The 17,412-nt window shown below is 41.8% G+C and overlaps 1 protein-coding gene across 6 annotated transcripts in view; it reads right to left on the bottom strand.

The window, feature by feature from the left end:
* The window catches only part of CFAP20DC (CFAP20 domain containing), a 307,663-nt gene that overhangs the window by 3,138 nt on the left and 287,113 nt on the right, over nt 1–17,412 (bottom strand). For all 6 annotated transcript variants that reach the window (XM_060203003.1, XM_060203000.1, XM_060203002.1 and 3 more), the window contains one exon: nt 14,990–15,084. In XM_060203003.1, the coding sequence (XP_060058986.1) occupies nt 14,990–15,084 (95 nt within the window). The remainder of the gene's footprint in view (nt 1–14,989; nt 15,085–17,412) is intronic.

The raw sequence follows: 17,412 nt of genomic DNA, 5'->3' as shown, positions 1-17,412 counted from the left end.
GTATGTCTCTGGTCATCTCTGTTACCCGCCCGTGAAGCTAGCCCGGCCAGCTGGAACCTACGAATTTTAACAACAAATGGCGCCCACGTGGACCTGACCTGCGCATCTCTCAGATAAGTGAAGACAATTTGGCTACATATGTACTATGGCCTTCTCTTCTGCTTGTGAAGAGATCTCCAAAGGCCTCTGCTCTTTCTTCACGAGACTGTTTTGCCGTTTCTGGAACATTTATCTCTGGACCATTCTGTGGTTTCCATGCGCTCGGGCGCTCTCAAAACAGCCAGAGGAGTCGGGAAGAGGGAGTCGGGAAGAGTCAGCCGGCAAGAGGCGAGGCGCGGAGCTGCCTTTTCCACCTGGTGGAACAGCCAGCCAGCCGGCTGGGAGGCTGATGCCAGCACGCAGGAGCCCGACGCCAACACGCAGGAGCCCGATGCCAACATGCTGGAGCCCGATGCCAACACGCTGGAGCCCGATGCCACCACGCAGGAGCCCAATGCCAGCACACAGGCCAGCCCACAGGAGCCGGCTCTCCACTGCGTGGCGCAGGGCACTGGACGTGTGATCCCTCCATGCTGCTCGGCCACTGCGAGCAGGGCAGCAGACATGACAGGGCCATGGGGCAGGGCCGCGGCGGCCTATCATGGCCGCCACCCCTGGGCACCTAGGCCCATGCCTTCTACAAGGCTGGTCCGCCCGCCCTCTTGCTATGAATTCTGGAACGATCCCAGACCTCCCGGACCCCTGGGCTCCCTGCCGAAACTGGGCACACGAGATCTCCAGCTGCCAGTCAGGTCTGAAGGCAGACAAGCTGGAGTACGCAGAGATTTGTGCATAGATCGCAACCTGCAATTCCTTGAAGTGGAGCTGCGCGGAAAGCCACCTCCGGATGGTGAAACCCCCCCCCAACAACTAAGACAGTACATATCTAAATTTGTGTTTGAAATGACATGTCTTCGTAACAAAGGTTTCTCTCCTTGTGCATTAATGACCATGTTTATGTGTATGTTTAAAGTTTGGTAAACAGTAACTTTAAGGCTAAATTCTTACTAGTCAAAGTTAAATGAAAAAGGTTTTCAACGTAATTCTCATAAAGATAAAATTAACTTACATTTAAAGTCTGAGGTAAAAATTAGTTAACAATCAATATATTTTAATTAAGTTGGTCTAAACAAAAGGTTAAATAGACTTGCTGATATATAAAACCCTCCATTACCTTCTCTATTAGAAATGGTAGATCGCACAATGGCTATGCTAATTATTCTCATGCCTGAGGTTTCCTTTCCTGCGCACAACTAGGGTGTGACTCCATCTTGAATGGGTGTAACGAAAGGTTGAAAGACGTTGATATGTAAAAGTCTCAAATCCCTTCTCTATTAGAAATGTTAGATTGTGCTTTCGTTATGCTAATAACAAGTTTTGTTTCATAATAAGTAAATTACAGCCAGCTGCCTTTGGGACTCTAGGCCGTTCCCTGCCCCCATGCAAATGTCTGTCGAGTCAAGTACGCCCCCCAGAGGCAAGAAATGTTTTTTTTAAGCTGATAAAGTTTTGCCCACAGAGGCAAAATATGGCCCCCTCAGGCCTTCCCTTGGCAGCACACTGGTTCTTGTTACTTGCTTACATGTTTCTCCATGTTTGTGCCAGTTTCTTTTTTAAAAATGCCTGTTTGATATATGTTTCTGTTCACCCCACACCCCTGATACTGTGGTCATTTAGTTAAAAAGAAAAGGGGGAATTGTTGTATGCTTTACATTGGGTTGTTCTAGTTCTCCCCCGCCAAGAAAATTGGATCAGTCCTGCTAGTTTCGCGGGCCGCTTGGCCCCGCCCCTAGGAACCCCCAGAGAGTGCCAGAGTTCCAGAGTTCGAGAGTTGGAGAGTTGCAGAGTTCGAGAGTGCTTGGTGCCGCCGCGGGAGAAAGAGGCAGCAGAGTTTTGTTTGGTGATTAGTTTGGTTTAGTTTATGAATCGTTGTTCCTGAATAAAGAAATACAGCTTCCCTGCCCAGCTGTATGTCTCTGGTCGTCTCTGTTACCCACCCGTGAAGCTAGCCCGGCCAGCTGGAACCTACGAATTTTAACAACATTTAAGATGTTTTCTGAACCCTTTTCATGTCTCCAGTGTTGTGCTAAGTACTTTGGTATTTGATGCCATCAACAGCAAAAGTTTTTTGAATATTTCTGAAAATCCCTGTGCTAGGAGTTCTTGAGATGAGAGATGGTTCATCCAGGAAAGCATATACTTTATCATGTGGAAGGACCTGGGTTTGAGCTCCTGGCCACCAAGTGGGAGCACCACGCACAGGGAATTTTCATAGGGAGTTTTCAACTGCTCATGAAGCTTCCTCCTTGCAGGTGGGGAGTGGGGGCTTGAACCTGAGTCATGGTAATGGGTGCCACTCAACATAGTGTGTCATTGACAGGCCTCGTTTTTTTTGTTTTTTTTTTTCTTTTTAGAAAGGGAGATATGTGCCTATGAAACAAAGCCCATGATCTGAAGTGTGGTGGTGGCAACCATCTTCTCCAGCCACAATTTAACCAAGCTGATCATGAGCCAACACTGCTAGCACAGTGAAAAACTGAAGTGAAGTCCAAGGGAGATGGTAAAGTGGGGGGGGGGTCTGAAACCAAGCCTCAGCCATTCTTCTGCCATCCCCAAAATATCCAGGGCCAGTGGAATAGGTCACTTGAATAGTGCTTTGCTACGTGCACGACCCACATTTAAGCCTATTGCACTGAAGGAAGCTTTGATGCTGTGGTTTCTCACTCTCTCTTTCTCTGCTTTTATAAAAAAAAAACCAAATAAGTACCAAAACCAAAATTAAAATATTGACTGATCTTTTCCTGGCACCACACCAGGCACTAGGAAATTAATGCTATAAGAGGTAAACTGTCTTCTCAGGGCTTGGGCACAGACCTGAGAACACCCCAGGTTGACTGAACCTTTTCTGAGCTTCATTCACACAGTGCTTGCTGTCCTGAAAAGGTGTGGAGCTGGAGAGAGGAACAGTCATTTCTGCTGTGCTTACTGACAGCTCAAAGAGCCGAGTCCTCCATGGTTAGACAGCACTTGCTCTTACAGGGGCTCCTGCAGCCCTCTGGCCAACGAACAGGACCCTCGTACCCTTTGATGGATGAGGGAGTCAGAGAATCAGAGGCATTCGGGCACTCTTCCCTTCCCAGACTCCCAGGGAGAGACTCCCAGTCTGTGTTTTCTCTTCCATACTGTGCTGGATCTTTTTATTCAAAAGATGGTGCAGCACATTCTACAGGGAGCTAACTACACTATGGGAATTCAAAGATGGAAATGAATAATAAAAGAAGACTGTAAAGATATTCTATACTTAAAAAAAATCATAGAATTGGAAACAAAAGAAATTCAATTCCTCCATTTTCAAAAACCACTGACAAAGATGAGAGCGTTTGCTCATGTGAGAAGCCCAAGCAAATGGTTCAATAGGCCCAGTGGAACTGAGTTTACCAACTCCAGAAAAGAGAGTTGGATGGAGACTTCAAATAAACAAAGGATAGAAAATGAAAGAAGATTCTTTGGGGTTCCAGGAGGAAGCAGGATGACCAATGGGTGGTGTATGTGTAAGTTTCAAGTACCCAGATTTGGGTTCAATGCAAAAGCCCCCTCCCTTTTTTTTTTTTTTTTTTTTTTTTTTTTTACTATTAGAGCTGATCAAGAAATAGAACACAGACTGCCAGGGAGAATGAAGCAGGGCTTGGGGCACCCAATTATGCAAGGTTTTGTAGATGAAATGGGCGCAGAGGCAGTGATCCCTGTTGTGTCTTTGAAGAGCCTCTGTGGCTCTTGGCTGTAGAGGTTTATGTCCCTGAAGTATCTGTCAGCACTTTGCTAATGGCCACATTAATAGTGGGAAGTGACCTGTGCACCCCACAAGCTTTCTAATTAAGAAATGGAATCCAGAGCAGGCAAGCTGCCTCTCTTTCTTTTCTATTGTTACCTTATCTCGGACGTCCTGCCTCCACCTTCCTCTGCTAAATTGGAGAGGCCCAGAATGCTTTTCAAGGGATTGTTTCACACAGAAGATGAGCCTGTTTGGGGCACAGGCACATCTGCATATCAAGCACATCAAAGGAGATTGTACACTGGCCTTTACTTTCAGATGATCAACCCATCACCCCTTTCACTTGTGCTACTGCCATAAACAGAACCACATCAATTTATTGGTAACTACTGTGTGTTGCTATGGGAAGGAGTAATGTAGCTATGGATATGACACCCCCATATGAAACAAAAGTAGTTACTAATGAAGTAGTTCATCTGGGGGTTGGATGACAGGTCTCTCTAACCAGGTAAATGTGGGGATGGATAGAGCTCTGCTGTTTACTGCTTGGATGATGTCAGTTTGGTTACGTGTCATTTCACCTCACTACCTCACTAAACCTCCTTAAGAAATCAGGAGTAATGGCTGGGAGACAGCTCAGCCTGTAGGGTGTATGTTTTGCCATGAACTCGTTCCAGGTTCAAACCCTGGGGCCACATGGGAGCATCATAGCATTGTAGGAAGCTTCTGTGCTATGGCATCTCTGCCTCACTCTATCTGAAACAAAAAGAATGAAAAAACTGGTCTGGGAGCAGTGGAGTTGCTCATATGCAAGACCCTGTACTGCAATGAACAAACAAAACAGAAATACCAGTCTATTTCATAGAGTTTCATAGAAGAGTAAATTGGATCTTGGCTAGTAGGCTTAGCACAGAGAATGTTGTAGTTGTTCAATAGATGGTCCTTACTATTATTGCTACTAAGGATGATGATGATAAAATACATCATGAAGTACAGGTTGTAACTGTTTTAAAGCTCAGAGCAGGAGTGCTGATACAGTTTAAAGTACTAAGGCAAGAGACAGGCACAGAGATAGACTTGAAGACACTTAGACAAAGGGATCAGACAGGCCTGGGTCCAAATCTTATTTCTGCTACTTCACAGCTGTGGATGCCTCAGAAGTTCACTCTGAACTTCAATTTCCCCATAAGTAAAGCAAAGATAGTGCTTGTACCTGCTGAAGTCCCTATAGGAACTAAAAATATAACAGCACTCACACTGTGAGTGCAAGATATTGTTATAATCATCATCATGGAAAACACGAGTTATTTCAGTTAGATAAGGGAGGAGTATCTTTGTTTAGACTTTATTCCCTACCCTGAAATGGTAGGTGATTTTTTTTTAATAACAACAAAAAACAGTGAATTCATATGAAACACTAAGCTAGTTTGACATAGGACATTATGTTAAATTCATCTTTAAGTGAAAACAGCTTTTATGCCATAAGTCATGCCTTTCGAGGAGTAAGGCAAACTTCTCCAGGTATAAAGTCACATCTGACTGGGATGAAGGAGTGACGCTATCTCAGGGATCGCCCAGCTGATGTCTTGTTTTTATTTCATCAACACACAGTGAGGGTGAGGAGGGGAGAGGAATTCTGCTCTCTGGAATAGAAGAGTTTTATGCTATATAATTGTTTAATGCATTCTGTGCCTGGAACTTTCCACCAAGATAAAAATTTAAACTAGCACTATTAAATTAGAAAACTCAATACATTTTACATCCAGTTGGGAATCTTTCAAGATGAAAATAACTGTGGTAATGGGCTGTGGGTCTTTATTACCCAGCTGCAAAGGGATCGGGGTGGAGCCAATTCATTAGCAGAGGTTGTGCTACATAATGCATGCAAACTGAAGCAATAACGGCTATAGAAATGCATTTGTTCCAATAGATATTACTATGGTACTGGAACCTTATGCATTATAACTGTGGGACTCAAGCAGGTTTTGTGGCTTTTTGTACTAAAGCTCTAAATGGATGAATTTAAAAACCCTACTAACAATGACATTCATACAAAAATTGGGTGACATTATGTATAATTTTACATTGAAATAAGTGCTTTAAGCATGCATAAAAGGTTTTGTTTTCATTATAACTTAATTTCCAGAGCCTCTGACTTACATCATTTTGCCATTGTAATCCCTACGTAATGAAATTATAGTATCATCAAGCAATTACCACTATGATGTCAAGCAATGGGAAATGTTTTGAAAGGTAATTATTGTGCATGGGTATGGGGTAATTTTCAATTATATTCCTGGATAGTACCAAGTTTGTTTTTTCCCCCCACATGCTAAATTGCTCTCTTTACAGACTGGCTGCAGAGACTCTAAAAGGACAAATTAACAAACAAAGCCATTCTCCGCTACCAGAGTGAAAGCATCTGGACAGGGGTCCAAATTGCATTTTCACTCGTCTCCACATAATAAAGTCATTTCCAGTGAAGTCAAATTGCCTTTCAGATAATAATCTATTTACAAACTTTCTGCCTCATCCACTCTGAAAGTGGTTAACAGCAATAACGGGAGGAAAAACCAATGGCACCAAACCAAATGCAACTGCCCTCCCCCACCCTTGGATCAGCCCTGGCCACAAATCCTTCCTGTTCACCTTCTGAAAGTCAATTAATACAAATGCTTAATTATCTACATTTAACGCATTTAGTTGTCGATGTTAGAAAACCTATATGCCCAGTCTAAGTCCTCAAGCCTGAAGACAAACGGCACCAGTGTATCAGATTTAAGTCTCTGAATCAAGACACATTACTTGATTTTCGATTTTCTGACGCTGTCATTGAGAATTAAAAAAAAAAGTTAATGCATTTTCTCTTTTATAGATCTTGTGAACTGACTGACTGTACTTTTATGTGCATACTAATACAGTATTGTTTAAACAGTTCAATGGTGAGGGGTCGCCATTTGAAACAGCCAGTCTTAGGATCAATAATGATGACATTTCAGATAAGATTCTGATGGGCCCAGGGTCTTAGAAACTCTTCTGCCAATATCTCACAGTAGGGCAAAAAAAAAAAAAAATCCCCCCAAACAAAAACAATCTTTCATGCAAACCTGAGGCATTCCAATAGGCACAGCTGAAATATCTCAGGAAATAATGCCCTCAAGTGAAAGAGTAATGATCAGCAGTGAAGTAAAAGTCACGAAAAGATATTTCCTCTTTCAGAAAACTGTACAAACACACACACACACACACACATTAATTTTTAAAATTTTGTTTTGGTCAATAAGATACCATGGTTGTACTTTAGTTTTTACTTTGGAAATAAGTACATCACCCCTTTTTAAAGACAAAACGACTATATGTTACTTGGAGAATGCTATTTAAACCAAAGTGTTGAAGGATCTGGATAATTAATTAGGACTTACTACAGTGTCATTCTTTATAGGTAAATCTCTATAAATGTACATTGATTAGTATATGAACTTGATGTTGTACACCTCAAACTTACTCATTGTTATGTATTATATCTAAGTAAAGATGGGGAAAGACTTGCAAAACAAAGGTGTGGCTCACAACCCTAGACACATTTTTGTTACTCACAAAGAATGGCCCTTAGCTAGACAGTTGCACTCTAAAGGCTACAACGTTCATAATATCTCAAGGCCCTGACTTTAGACAAGGGGTTTTGGTACAGCTGGGGGGGGGGGCATTCCAGTAAGGGCAGCTGGAACCACATCCTGGGCCAGAAGTCCTTCTGGAGAATAAGTGGGCAATCTTGGAATGGGTGGGTGGGGGGAGAAAACATGAGTGCTTTAGACATCAGCAATGTGTTTACTTCTCTATTACTGATTTCACTTCTAGAACAACCGAGAGCCCCGATTTCCTCCTGCTCTATCATTTCTCTGGGGATGACACCTCCTGGGTCCTGATAGCTGTGTATGAAGAAATATATCCAGCCCCAAGGTTAATCCAAGGACAAAAGGCCCCACAGAAGAAAGGATGGGGATTCTGATCTGAAGAGTGTCATACATAAGAATGGATTATTTTACAAACTGAGAGTTGAGATTGGAGGGTGGGGTGGGGTGGGCCCAAAATGCTAAGAATACTAAGAGAGATTTATTTTTTAATCTAGTAAACTCTAGGAAAGAGAACTTCCTAGTTGAAAAATAGCTGCAGTGCACATTTTAGCTACACACCTCTTACTGATCTAAGTGAGAAATCTGTGGTCTGGGAAGTGTGGGGGCTGCATGCACGGGGCGGGAATGTGGGGAGGGGGGCAGTGATCCAGGTTGTGCTCTCACCTCACTGGGACCATAACAACATAACACTGGAGTGATACAGAGGGAGAGAAAGACAGAGAAAGAAGGACCTTGTAGCATTGCTCCACAGCTTGTAAAGCTCCCTTCTCCCCACCCCCACAAGTGCTCTTATGCAGCGACCTGGGGCTTAAACCTGGGTCCTCTTGCAAGGTAACATGTGCATTCTACCTGTTGATTCACCTCTTGTCACCATCCCAAGTCTTCTTTTCACCTCAAATCAATCTTCAGCATCCAGAAGGCAGACCTACTTATCCTCATGCTGCCCATGAGGAGAAGGCTTTCTTGTTCCCACATGAAGTATTTATGGAGAATTTACTATGTGGTGGGTGCTGTGGCCAGCACTGTGGGTAGTGTAGCTCTTCCATGAAGCATGAAGGTTGGTGAGATGATTCATGAGAAGGATTTAGAAGATGCTTTTGGGCTCAGAGTGTTAGGCAGAAGCCCAGTACCAGAAAAGAGGAGACCTGAGAGAGGATTCCACTGGGAGCGCAGCAGGTGACCAGAACCTCCTTATTCTGGTTAAAATGTTCTGAGGAGCTGTGAAATTCCTGCAGAATTTTTTTTTTTTTTTTTTTTTTTTTGCCACTATGGTTTTATCATTGGGGCTTGGAGCTGGCATACCAGTGCACTGCTCTAGGGTGGCTCTTCCCTCTCTTCCCCTCCTTTCCACCCCCTCTATTTTTCTATTTGATAGGACAGAGAAAAATTGAGAGGGGAGGTAGTGAAGGAGAGAGAAATAAAGACAGCTGCAGACCTGGTTCACCACTAGTGAAGTGACTCCTCCTGTAGGGAGGGAGAAGGGGTTCAAACCCAGCTCCTCACGCATGTGAACTCAACCAGGTGTGCCCCTGCCAGCCCCCTCCTGTGGATTCTTTACTAGTAATTTGGAGCTACCTATAAAATACATACAAGAACCATCATGTACTGTCTTTTTGTGTTTTGTGGGAGATTAATCGATGTTCACAAAGAAAAGTTCTACTTAGCTTTGTCATAAAAAATGGCATGCCCCCTCCCCCTTTATTGCCTCCAAGGTTATTACTGGGGCTTGGTGCCTGCACTATGAATCCACTTCTCCTGGTGGCCATTTTTTCCCCCAATTTTGTTGTTGCTGCTGGAGAGGACAGAGAGAAATTGAGAGGAGGGAAAGATGGAAAGGGCAGGGAGAGAGAAAAACAACTGCAGACCTGCTTCACTGCTTGCGAAGTGACCTCCCTGCAGGTGGAGAGCCAGGGACTCAAATCTGGATCCTTGTGCCGGTCCTTACGCTTTGCACTATGTGCACTTAACCTGGTGCACTACTGCCTGGCCCCGAGAGTGTTGTTTTATGAGGCTCTGGTAACTCCAACATCTCTTCAGAACACACCTTTCTTACTCATAATCTGTGGCACTATGAAAGAGGTTTACGGGCCTATTTCATTCTGGAGCTGGCAAGTCTGAATAATAATAAGGGTCATATCTATAAAGGGACAAATGTCAAAGATAAATTGACAACTACTTTGTAAGCAAAGTGTGGCTCATTTTCAAAAGGTTAGTTTGGTAGTTTTCTCGAGAAAGTTCTAACCCTTCACTTCCCATTTCCACATTGTGCTTATGTTGAAAACATCCAGCTCCATGGTTGCTGATATCTAGCAAATATGTCAGGGCCCAGGGGACTGTGTGAGTGCTGCCAGCATGGTGGCATGGAGCTCAGTGCTGTTCCTGTGAGCCGGTCAGCTCTACTAGAAGCTTGGCTGTTCACTGTAAGGCAGCCTTTATGTACTTGAGGCACATTCTTATCACCCCAAAATTGTGGTACATGTTTGAGTTGAATAAAGTCACAACTCAAGAGCCAGATGTAACACATGCACTTAAATTTGTCTGGTCTGGGGCAAGTTTTCTAGAATTACATATTAACTGGCTAGACCATCTTTCCATGTAGTCAACATGCAGTGAAGTCTCTGTATGGACACATCTTGGCCTTTCCATCTCTGATAGTGACATGGGGGCTCAGCAGAGCACTTTCCTGCTCTGAGTCCCAGTGTCCATGTGGAGAGTTAGTGATAGTACTTAGACCTCAATTAAAGAGAATGAAAGTCCAGAGGTAGACCTGAAGCATGGACTATGGAACAGTATATATATATATATATATATATATATATATATATATATATATATATATATATATTGCTAATGATATATATATTTTTGTCTCCAGGGTTATTGCTGGGGCTCAGTGCCTGCACTGTAAATCCACTGCTTCTGTAGGCTATTTTTTCCTCTTTTGTTCCCCTTGCTGTTTATCATTATTATTATTGTTGCTGTTGGATAGGAAAGAGAGAAATTGAGAGGAGGGGGAGACAGAGAGGGGGAGAGAAAGAAAGGCACCTGCAGACTTGCCTCACTACTTGTGATGTGACCTCCCTGCAGGTGGGGAGCCAGGGGTTCAAACTGGGATCCTTACATGAATCCTTCCACTTAGTGCCATGTATGCTTAACCTGCTGCACTACCGCCTGGTCCCCTTTACCTTAGAATTCTAAAATAGAGACACATTCCCCTGCCCTGTGAACCACAAAGTGGTTTTCACTTTCTTATCCCAGCACAGTGGGTGTAAGGTATTCATGTTGAGGGAGCTGGAATCCTAATCATAGTTGGGGTTCTGATTGGGCATTTAACCTTGCATAAGTCTTTTACTTCTTCAGGCAATTGAAGAGGTTGGACCACTTCTGTGCTCCTAGTGTTTTTAACTGATTCATAAGAAACTCAAGGCAGGGGTTTGAGACTTTAACTCTTTCTTAAGCAAAAGTAGTTCTATTTTTCCAACTGATTATCCCCTGGGATTCTATATGACATCTCACTTCAAAGAAGTCTACATTGTTAATAAATAAAGTTTAAGTGTCATTATATAAGATGATCTTTGAGTATTTTAATTGCTAAAATGTGTGCATTTAAGTCCAATACTCTCACTGTTATGTTTTAGAAATATACCTAATATGCTAAAAAAGTGGAATTGGGAAGCTGAAAGTTTAAAATTAATTAACCTTTCCCCCTTTCTCTAAAGTTGTTTACGGAAATGACCAGTCTAACCCTGTGGGAAGCAGTATAGAGATATTTTGGAAAAAGGAGGAAGAGGAGGGGGAGGAGGTGAAGAAGAGGAGGGGAAGAAGGAGAACAGACTTACCATTTGCTCCAACAATTCCTTTCCTAAGAACACAAAAAACTCTATTTGAAAAGGTACCTGTACTGTTATTCACAATAACCAAGATTTGGTAACAACCCAAATGTGCAATGACAGATGAGTGGATAAGGAAGTTGTGGTACAGACACACAAAGGAATACCAAACTGTGAGAAACGATGAACTCAGAATTCCACTTTTTACAACAAGATAGGACCGTGAGCGATCATGCTAAGTGAGTCAAATCACAAGAAAAAGATAAACACCAGATGATCCCATTCATATGTAAAATTTGGGAAATAAATAACCATGGTTCCCACTGGTTGGAACCATGTATAAATCCTAGGGCTACATATGCAGATCTGTGGCTTCTAAGGGTGGTTAAGGAGGAGAATGGCAGGGGTGGAGGAACTCAATGTCCTACAATGGAAAGAAAAGAGTATTTTGGTGTTGTGTTGGTATATATTTTGGGGAGGTATGAAACTATTCTCTTTGGATTAAACTCAATTAAACAAAAAGAAACAACCAGTTGAAAATATTACTTTCTCTCTCTTCATCTCCCCCTTCATGCTTTTCTTTGAATGGGAATTGATCATCTGAAATTATGATGGGCATTCGGAATCTAGGCGTGAGCAAACAGACTTAAGTTTCTGCTCTTAAAAATTTACAAGCTACTTAGAAATAAGATAAACCAATAAACAAATTACAAACTGTGACAAGACTGGGAAGAAAACATACAAGAATAAGTGAGAGAAAGACCTATGTAGTAGATAAGATAGTCTGAAAAAGCAGGCCTTCAAGTAGATAGGCGATAATATGAGCAAATAACAAGGCCTGGACATCTCCTGATCTTGTCCTTCATTCATCTGCTCCCTCTCTAGGCTTTTTCCAAGACCTGGTCAACACAGAGATACTGAGACATACCACTCACTCCCCTAGAAGAACTCAGCCACCTTATTCCTGGCAAGCATGGGTGGAGGGAGGGCAGGGCTAGGGCTATACAGATGATCAGAGGTCTGCTATTTTTTTAAAAAACATTTTTTTACTATATTTATTTACTGGATAGAGACAGTCAGAAATTGAGAAGGAAGGGGGAAGGTAGAAAGGGAGAGAGACAGAGAGATACCTGCAGATCTGCTTCACCACTCGCAAGGCTTTCCCCCTGCAGGTGAGGAGTGGGGGCTCAATCTGGGTCCTTGCGCACTGTAACATGTGGGTTCAACTAGGTGCATCACCTCCTGGCCCCACTTTTTTTTTTTTCATTAAAGAAATAAACTACTAGGCCTTTCAGAGATTTTTTTTTTCCTTATAGATCAAGAACTTTCAATAGAACAATTCCCTGGTTCCTTGCTGTATAACAGGTAACACAGTTATTTGGTTTCAAACCCCAGGAAGACTGGAGGCAGTGGTGGGGTGAGGCCCAGGGAGAAACACAGGCTGCCCACAGGTGTGCTTCCTTCTCGCTCTCTAAGGGTCTCAGCGGGCTCCCTGAGCCCAGGTTTCTTCTTCTTTCTTTCTTTCTTTCTTTCTTTTAATTTTGTTTTAAATCTTTATTTATTTGATAGAGACAGCCAGAAATTGAGAGGAAGGGGGAGATAGAGAGAGGAGACAGAGAGATACCTGCAGCACTACGTAACCATTTGTGTCGCTTTCCCCCTGCAGATGGGGACCAGGGGCTCGAACTCAGCTTCTTGCACATTGTAACATGTGCACTCAACCAGGTGCATCACCACCTGGCCCCTGAGCCCAGGTTTCTTTAATCTTCATTAAAACAGATGAGAACATAATGGCAGAAGGCTGTGGACTCAACACACCAAAACTCAACAAACAGGAAACACTAACTTTTGATGGTATTAATTAGTTACAGACCACCCCAGCATATTAGAGTAGGGACAGGAGACAGCTGACAAAATCTAAGGCCGCAGGCAGGAGGCACCAGATCTTGTTCTTGATGGCCAGGACATTTCTGCAGGCTTCGACAATTGAGCTGTTAATTTGCCTTCCACAGAAGTTCTGTTTACCTTCAAAATAATTGAGCTCCTCCTGTCACAGCCTCACTCTGTGATGGTGACTTTAAGACATCCTTTCAGCCACGGATCACTAATATATATCTTGGTGCCTTTGCTCAAGGACCATGCTCTTAGTTCTTGCAGCTTATTTAGGACACTTAACATAACATATTATTTGTTCCCTCACAGCAAGGTCTCCCCATGACAGCTGAGACTTTTTTTCTGTCATAAGTAATTATAAATGCACACCTTGCAAAAGATTCCCAATTTGAGGGGCATCATCTATTTCAGATAGTAAATCACACAGACGGCTCCATCCCTTGGGCGGCCAAAATGTGCAACCTAGATGGATGAGCTCTCGCTAGGAATTTTCCACACCTGAAGAAAAATGGGCTGCTCCACTTTCTCCCCAGGGCAGGCAAAGGAAGGGAACAAACCCTGGCACCTCGGCTGGAGCAATTTATATTGGTTTAAGTTCTTTTATTTGCTTTCAACTTCAGATCTAGCACTTCCTTCTTTATACTCATACTCAGAAAACTGTCTCAGGGCTTCCTACTCAGAAATGATTTGTTGCCCCACTTTTTCTTTCTTTCTTTCTTCCTTCCTCCCTCCCTCCCTCTCTCTTTCCTTCTTTCTTTCTTTCTTTCTTTCTTTCTTTCTTTCTTTCTTTCTTTCTTTCTTTCTTTCTCTCTTTCTTTTCACCAGAACACTGTTCAGTTCTGGTTTATTCTGGTGTGGGGGATTGAACCTGGGACTTTGGAGTCTCAGGCATGAGAGTCTGTTTGCATAACCATTATGCTATTTACCCTCTGCCCGTCACCCCACTTTCAATCCCCTCCACCACTACTGTCTCAACCCCTCTCATTTTTGTCAAAAGTTCTTTTTCTGTTCCTCCTCCTTAGAGTTCATAGTGGCAAACGCTAGAAGAAGAATTCATAGTCAGAAATTAATGGTTTATCCTTATAGGTCTTGCCAAGTTCTTGCATCCGTCCAATGTTTCCATCACTAATATTTCCTTCCTATCATATTTCCTCCATCATGATCCCTGCTTTAATGAACTAATAAAAAGATGTGTCTTGGTGATGCTGGGGTATTGGGTCTGCTTTATAATAAGACTGGTAGTTGACATTTATTAGGCACTATTCTATGTGCTTCCTATCAGTATATTGCATTGAATCTTCATGAAAATTCTCATGAAAGGTGGATATTACTTGATTTCAGGCTTATTTTACAAATGCAACCAAAATTCATAAAGGTCAGATAGCATATAGCAGAAACTGCTAGGATTAGAATTCATCTGGTCAATTTGACACCAAAGTCATACCTGAAACTCTATTTTGGCTTGAGAAGAACAAGAGGGATAAAGAATAGGAAAGCTATCAGGGGAGAGGATGGGATATGACGTTCTGGTGATGGGAATGTGTGAAGTTGCACCCCTTTTATCCTATGTTTTTTGTCAGTGCTTCCTTATTATAAATAAAAATAAAAAAAGAATAAGGACAGTCTCTCACTTATATTTCTTTTTGTTGCAAAGAACTTATCATCCCATAAAATGAGGCATGCTTTCTCTTACTTTGGGCAGGTGATCCTAAGTGCTCAGCAATTAATAAAAACAGCAGCATCTCAAAGTGATTGTTTTTTCCTCTAGTTCAATTTCATTATTTTTATCCTTTTATGAGTAGCACTTTTCATTTTCCCACCTTGAGCACTCAAACTTTCAGAAGAATCCAGATGCTGGTCGGCTGGCTGTTGACTTGGAGGTACAATCGGTGGACTCAGCATATTTAACCAGTCCCTATGAACAAAAGAAGAAAGTGAATAAACATGTCTGTAATTCTACACATAGCTTTTACCTTTCCCCTGGATCTTCTATTTCTTGATGCTTCCAAAGAGAAACATATGCCCTCCATATTTCAAGAAGACAAGATGTCCAGTGATTACTATTGTCTTATAAATTGGTTAATATGGAGTTGGACACTTAGCTAGTTGTTCAATAAATACATCATCTAAATGATGATGACTATTACTCTCAAAAGTGTGTTACCATTGCTATTAAACAGCAACACAGTTCCTATCACAAAAGAAAATTATTTCAATAACTCAGAATTAATGTAGCAGAGACAAAGCTCCTTAGAGCCATTGGGTAAGAAAGTCTGACACAGTCATAGTCACATTCTGCTTGGTGACTCACAGAAGAAATTAGTCTTGGAACTGTCAAGGGGAGCATGTTCTCAGGACTAAATAATTTCTCTCCAAAGTTCTGTATTTCCTACTATCTTATCTACAATGGAAGACAGTGTCAACCAATAACTGAGAGCACTGGATCCAGTCCCATCTCCATGTTTTCAAGTGCAAAAATCTGAGCAAATCACTTGTCATCATTAACACCCCCCCCATATATATTTTATAACTTCAGAGTTTTCTTGTTAGGATTAAATGAAAACAAGGAGGTTGGTGAGCTCACTTGGACAGTGTGCTGCTTTACCATGTATGTGACTTTGGCCCCCACCACAATGAAGGAAGATTCAAAACTATGGTCTCTTTCACTTTCTCTCTCTGTGTGTGTCTCTATCAAACAAACAAACAAAGAAAAAGGAAGTAAAAGGAAATCAAGGATATAATGCATTTGGCATAGATCTGAGGACAGTTAGCACTCAATAAAATTTAGTTAAGATGATCATTATCTTTACTTGGTCAATGAAGATCAGTGTGTTTTTACCTTTAGTGGTAAAACAAGGTAGGACCTGGATTCTGTTGGAATTAAAGTAGTAAAGGATGGTAGAATAACTACAAGTCTATACTGTAGAGGTTCTCTTTGCATTCCATTCACCCTTTCCATACAAAATGTATCTTAATGTGAAAATTAACACAATTCCTATTTGTAATATTGTAGGGCACTGTCAGCCACACTTCACCTTAGCCATTGCTACTGAAACATGCTAGGTGAGTGTGCTGTGTAACTGAATTTCATAATAACACATTAAGGACATCAGAAAAGATTTGTCAAAGACTTCCAAGTTAATGAGACATTTTCTGATAAGCACCTTTTTATCTAGTTTATTTAATTACAGCAGACCCAAAATTTCTACATTATAGAAAATTACAAAGTCACATACAAATTACCAGCTTAGTGACCTCATTACTCAGTAAGAATGGAGAGCAAGGATAAGCAGGAGAAAACTAATATCATATGATGGCTCTCCCAGTAACAAATTAGAATCTCTATACGGTGTTACTAGTAATTCTTACTCATGGTCCATAGATATGGAAAAAAGGTAATTGCTGTGTGACTGTTAAAATGATAAGACATCCCTCTCTCCTTCCCTTGTTTTCATCCCTCCCTTCCTCTCCCCCCATTTTTTTGGGGGGGAGTACGGTTACTGGAGCTTCACTGTCTGAGAGGAGATACCCTTTCCCCCCTTTCCCTCAGATAGAGAGGGAAAGACACCACAGCACTGAATGCAGCAGGGGGGAGGTCTCTAACATGAACTGCAAACATGGTGAAGCAGATGCACTATCCAAGTGAGCTATTTTTTCTGGCCCAGGGCATTCTTTTCTTAGGTTACTGAATGGACTGATGTTTTTCTTTCTTAGTACTACCTTTGGGATGTATAGGGCTCTCTTTATCCTTTGTTCCAAAATGATTTTAGATTTATTGGAAATTTTCAAGAAGAGTACAAAGAATTCCTATATATCATTTACCCAGTTCCCTCAAGTTTTATATATATATATATATATATATATATATATATATATATATATATATATATATATATATATATATCTTAAATTATATTTATTAGATAGAAGCAGCCAGAAGTCAAGAGGGCAGAAGGAGGTTCAAAGGGAGAGAGAAAGAGAGACACCTGAAGCACTGCAGGTGAGGACCAAGGGCTTGAACCCAGGTTCTTCTGTGTTGTAATGTGTGCACTTAATTAGGTATGTTACCACTTGGCCCCATTCAGCTTATACATTTTTAAAGATTTATTTATTTATGAGAAAGATAAGAGGAGGAGAGAGAAAGAACAAAATATCACTCTGGTACATGTGCTGCCAGGGATTGAACTCCAGACCTCATGCTTGAGAGTCCAATGCTTTATCCACTGCACCACCTCCTGGACCA

This window comes from Erinaceus europaeus, chromosome 12, assembly GCF_950295315.1.
Source record: "Erinaceus europaeus chromosome 12, mEriEur2.1, whole genome shotgun sequence".
In the NCBI taxonomy this organism is placed as follows: domain Eukaryota; kingdom Metazoa; phylum Chordata; class Mammalia; order Eulipotyphla; family Erinaceidae; genus Erinaceus; species Erinaceus europaeus.
This window is presented reverse-complemented; position numbering and strand designations above follow the sequence as displayed.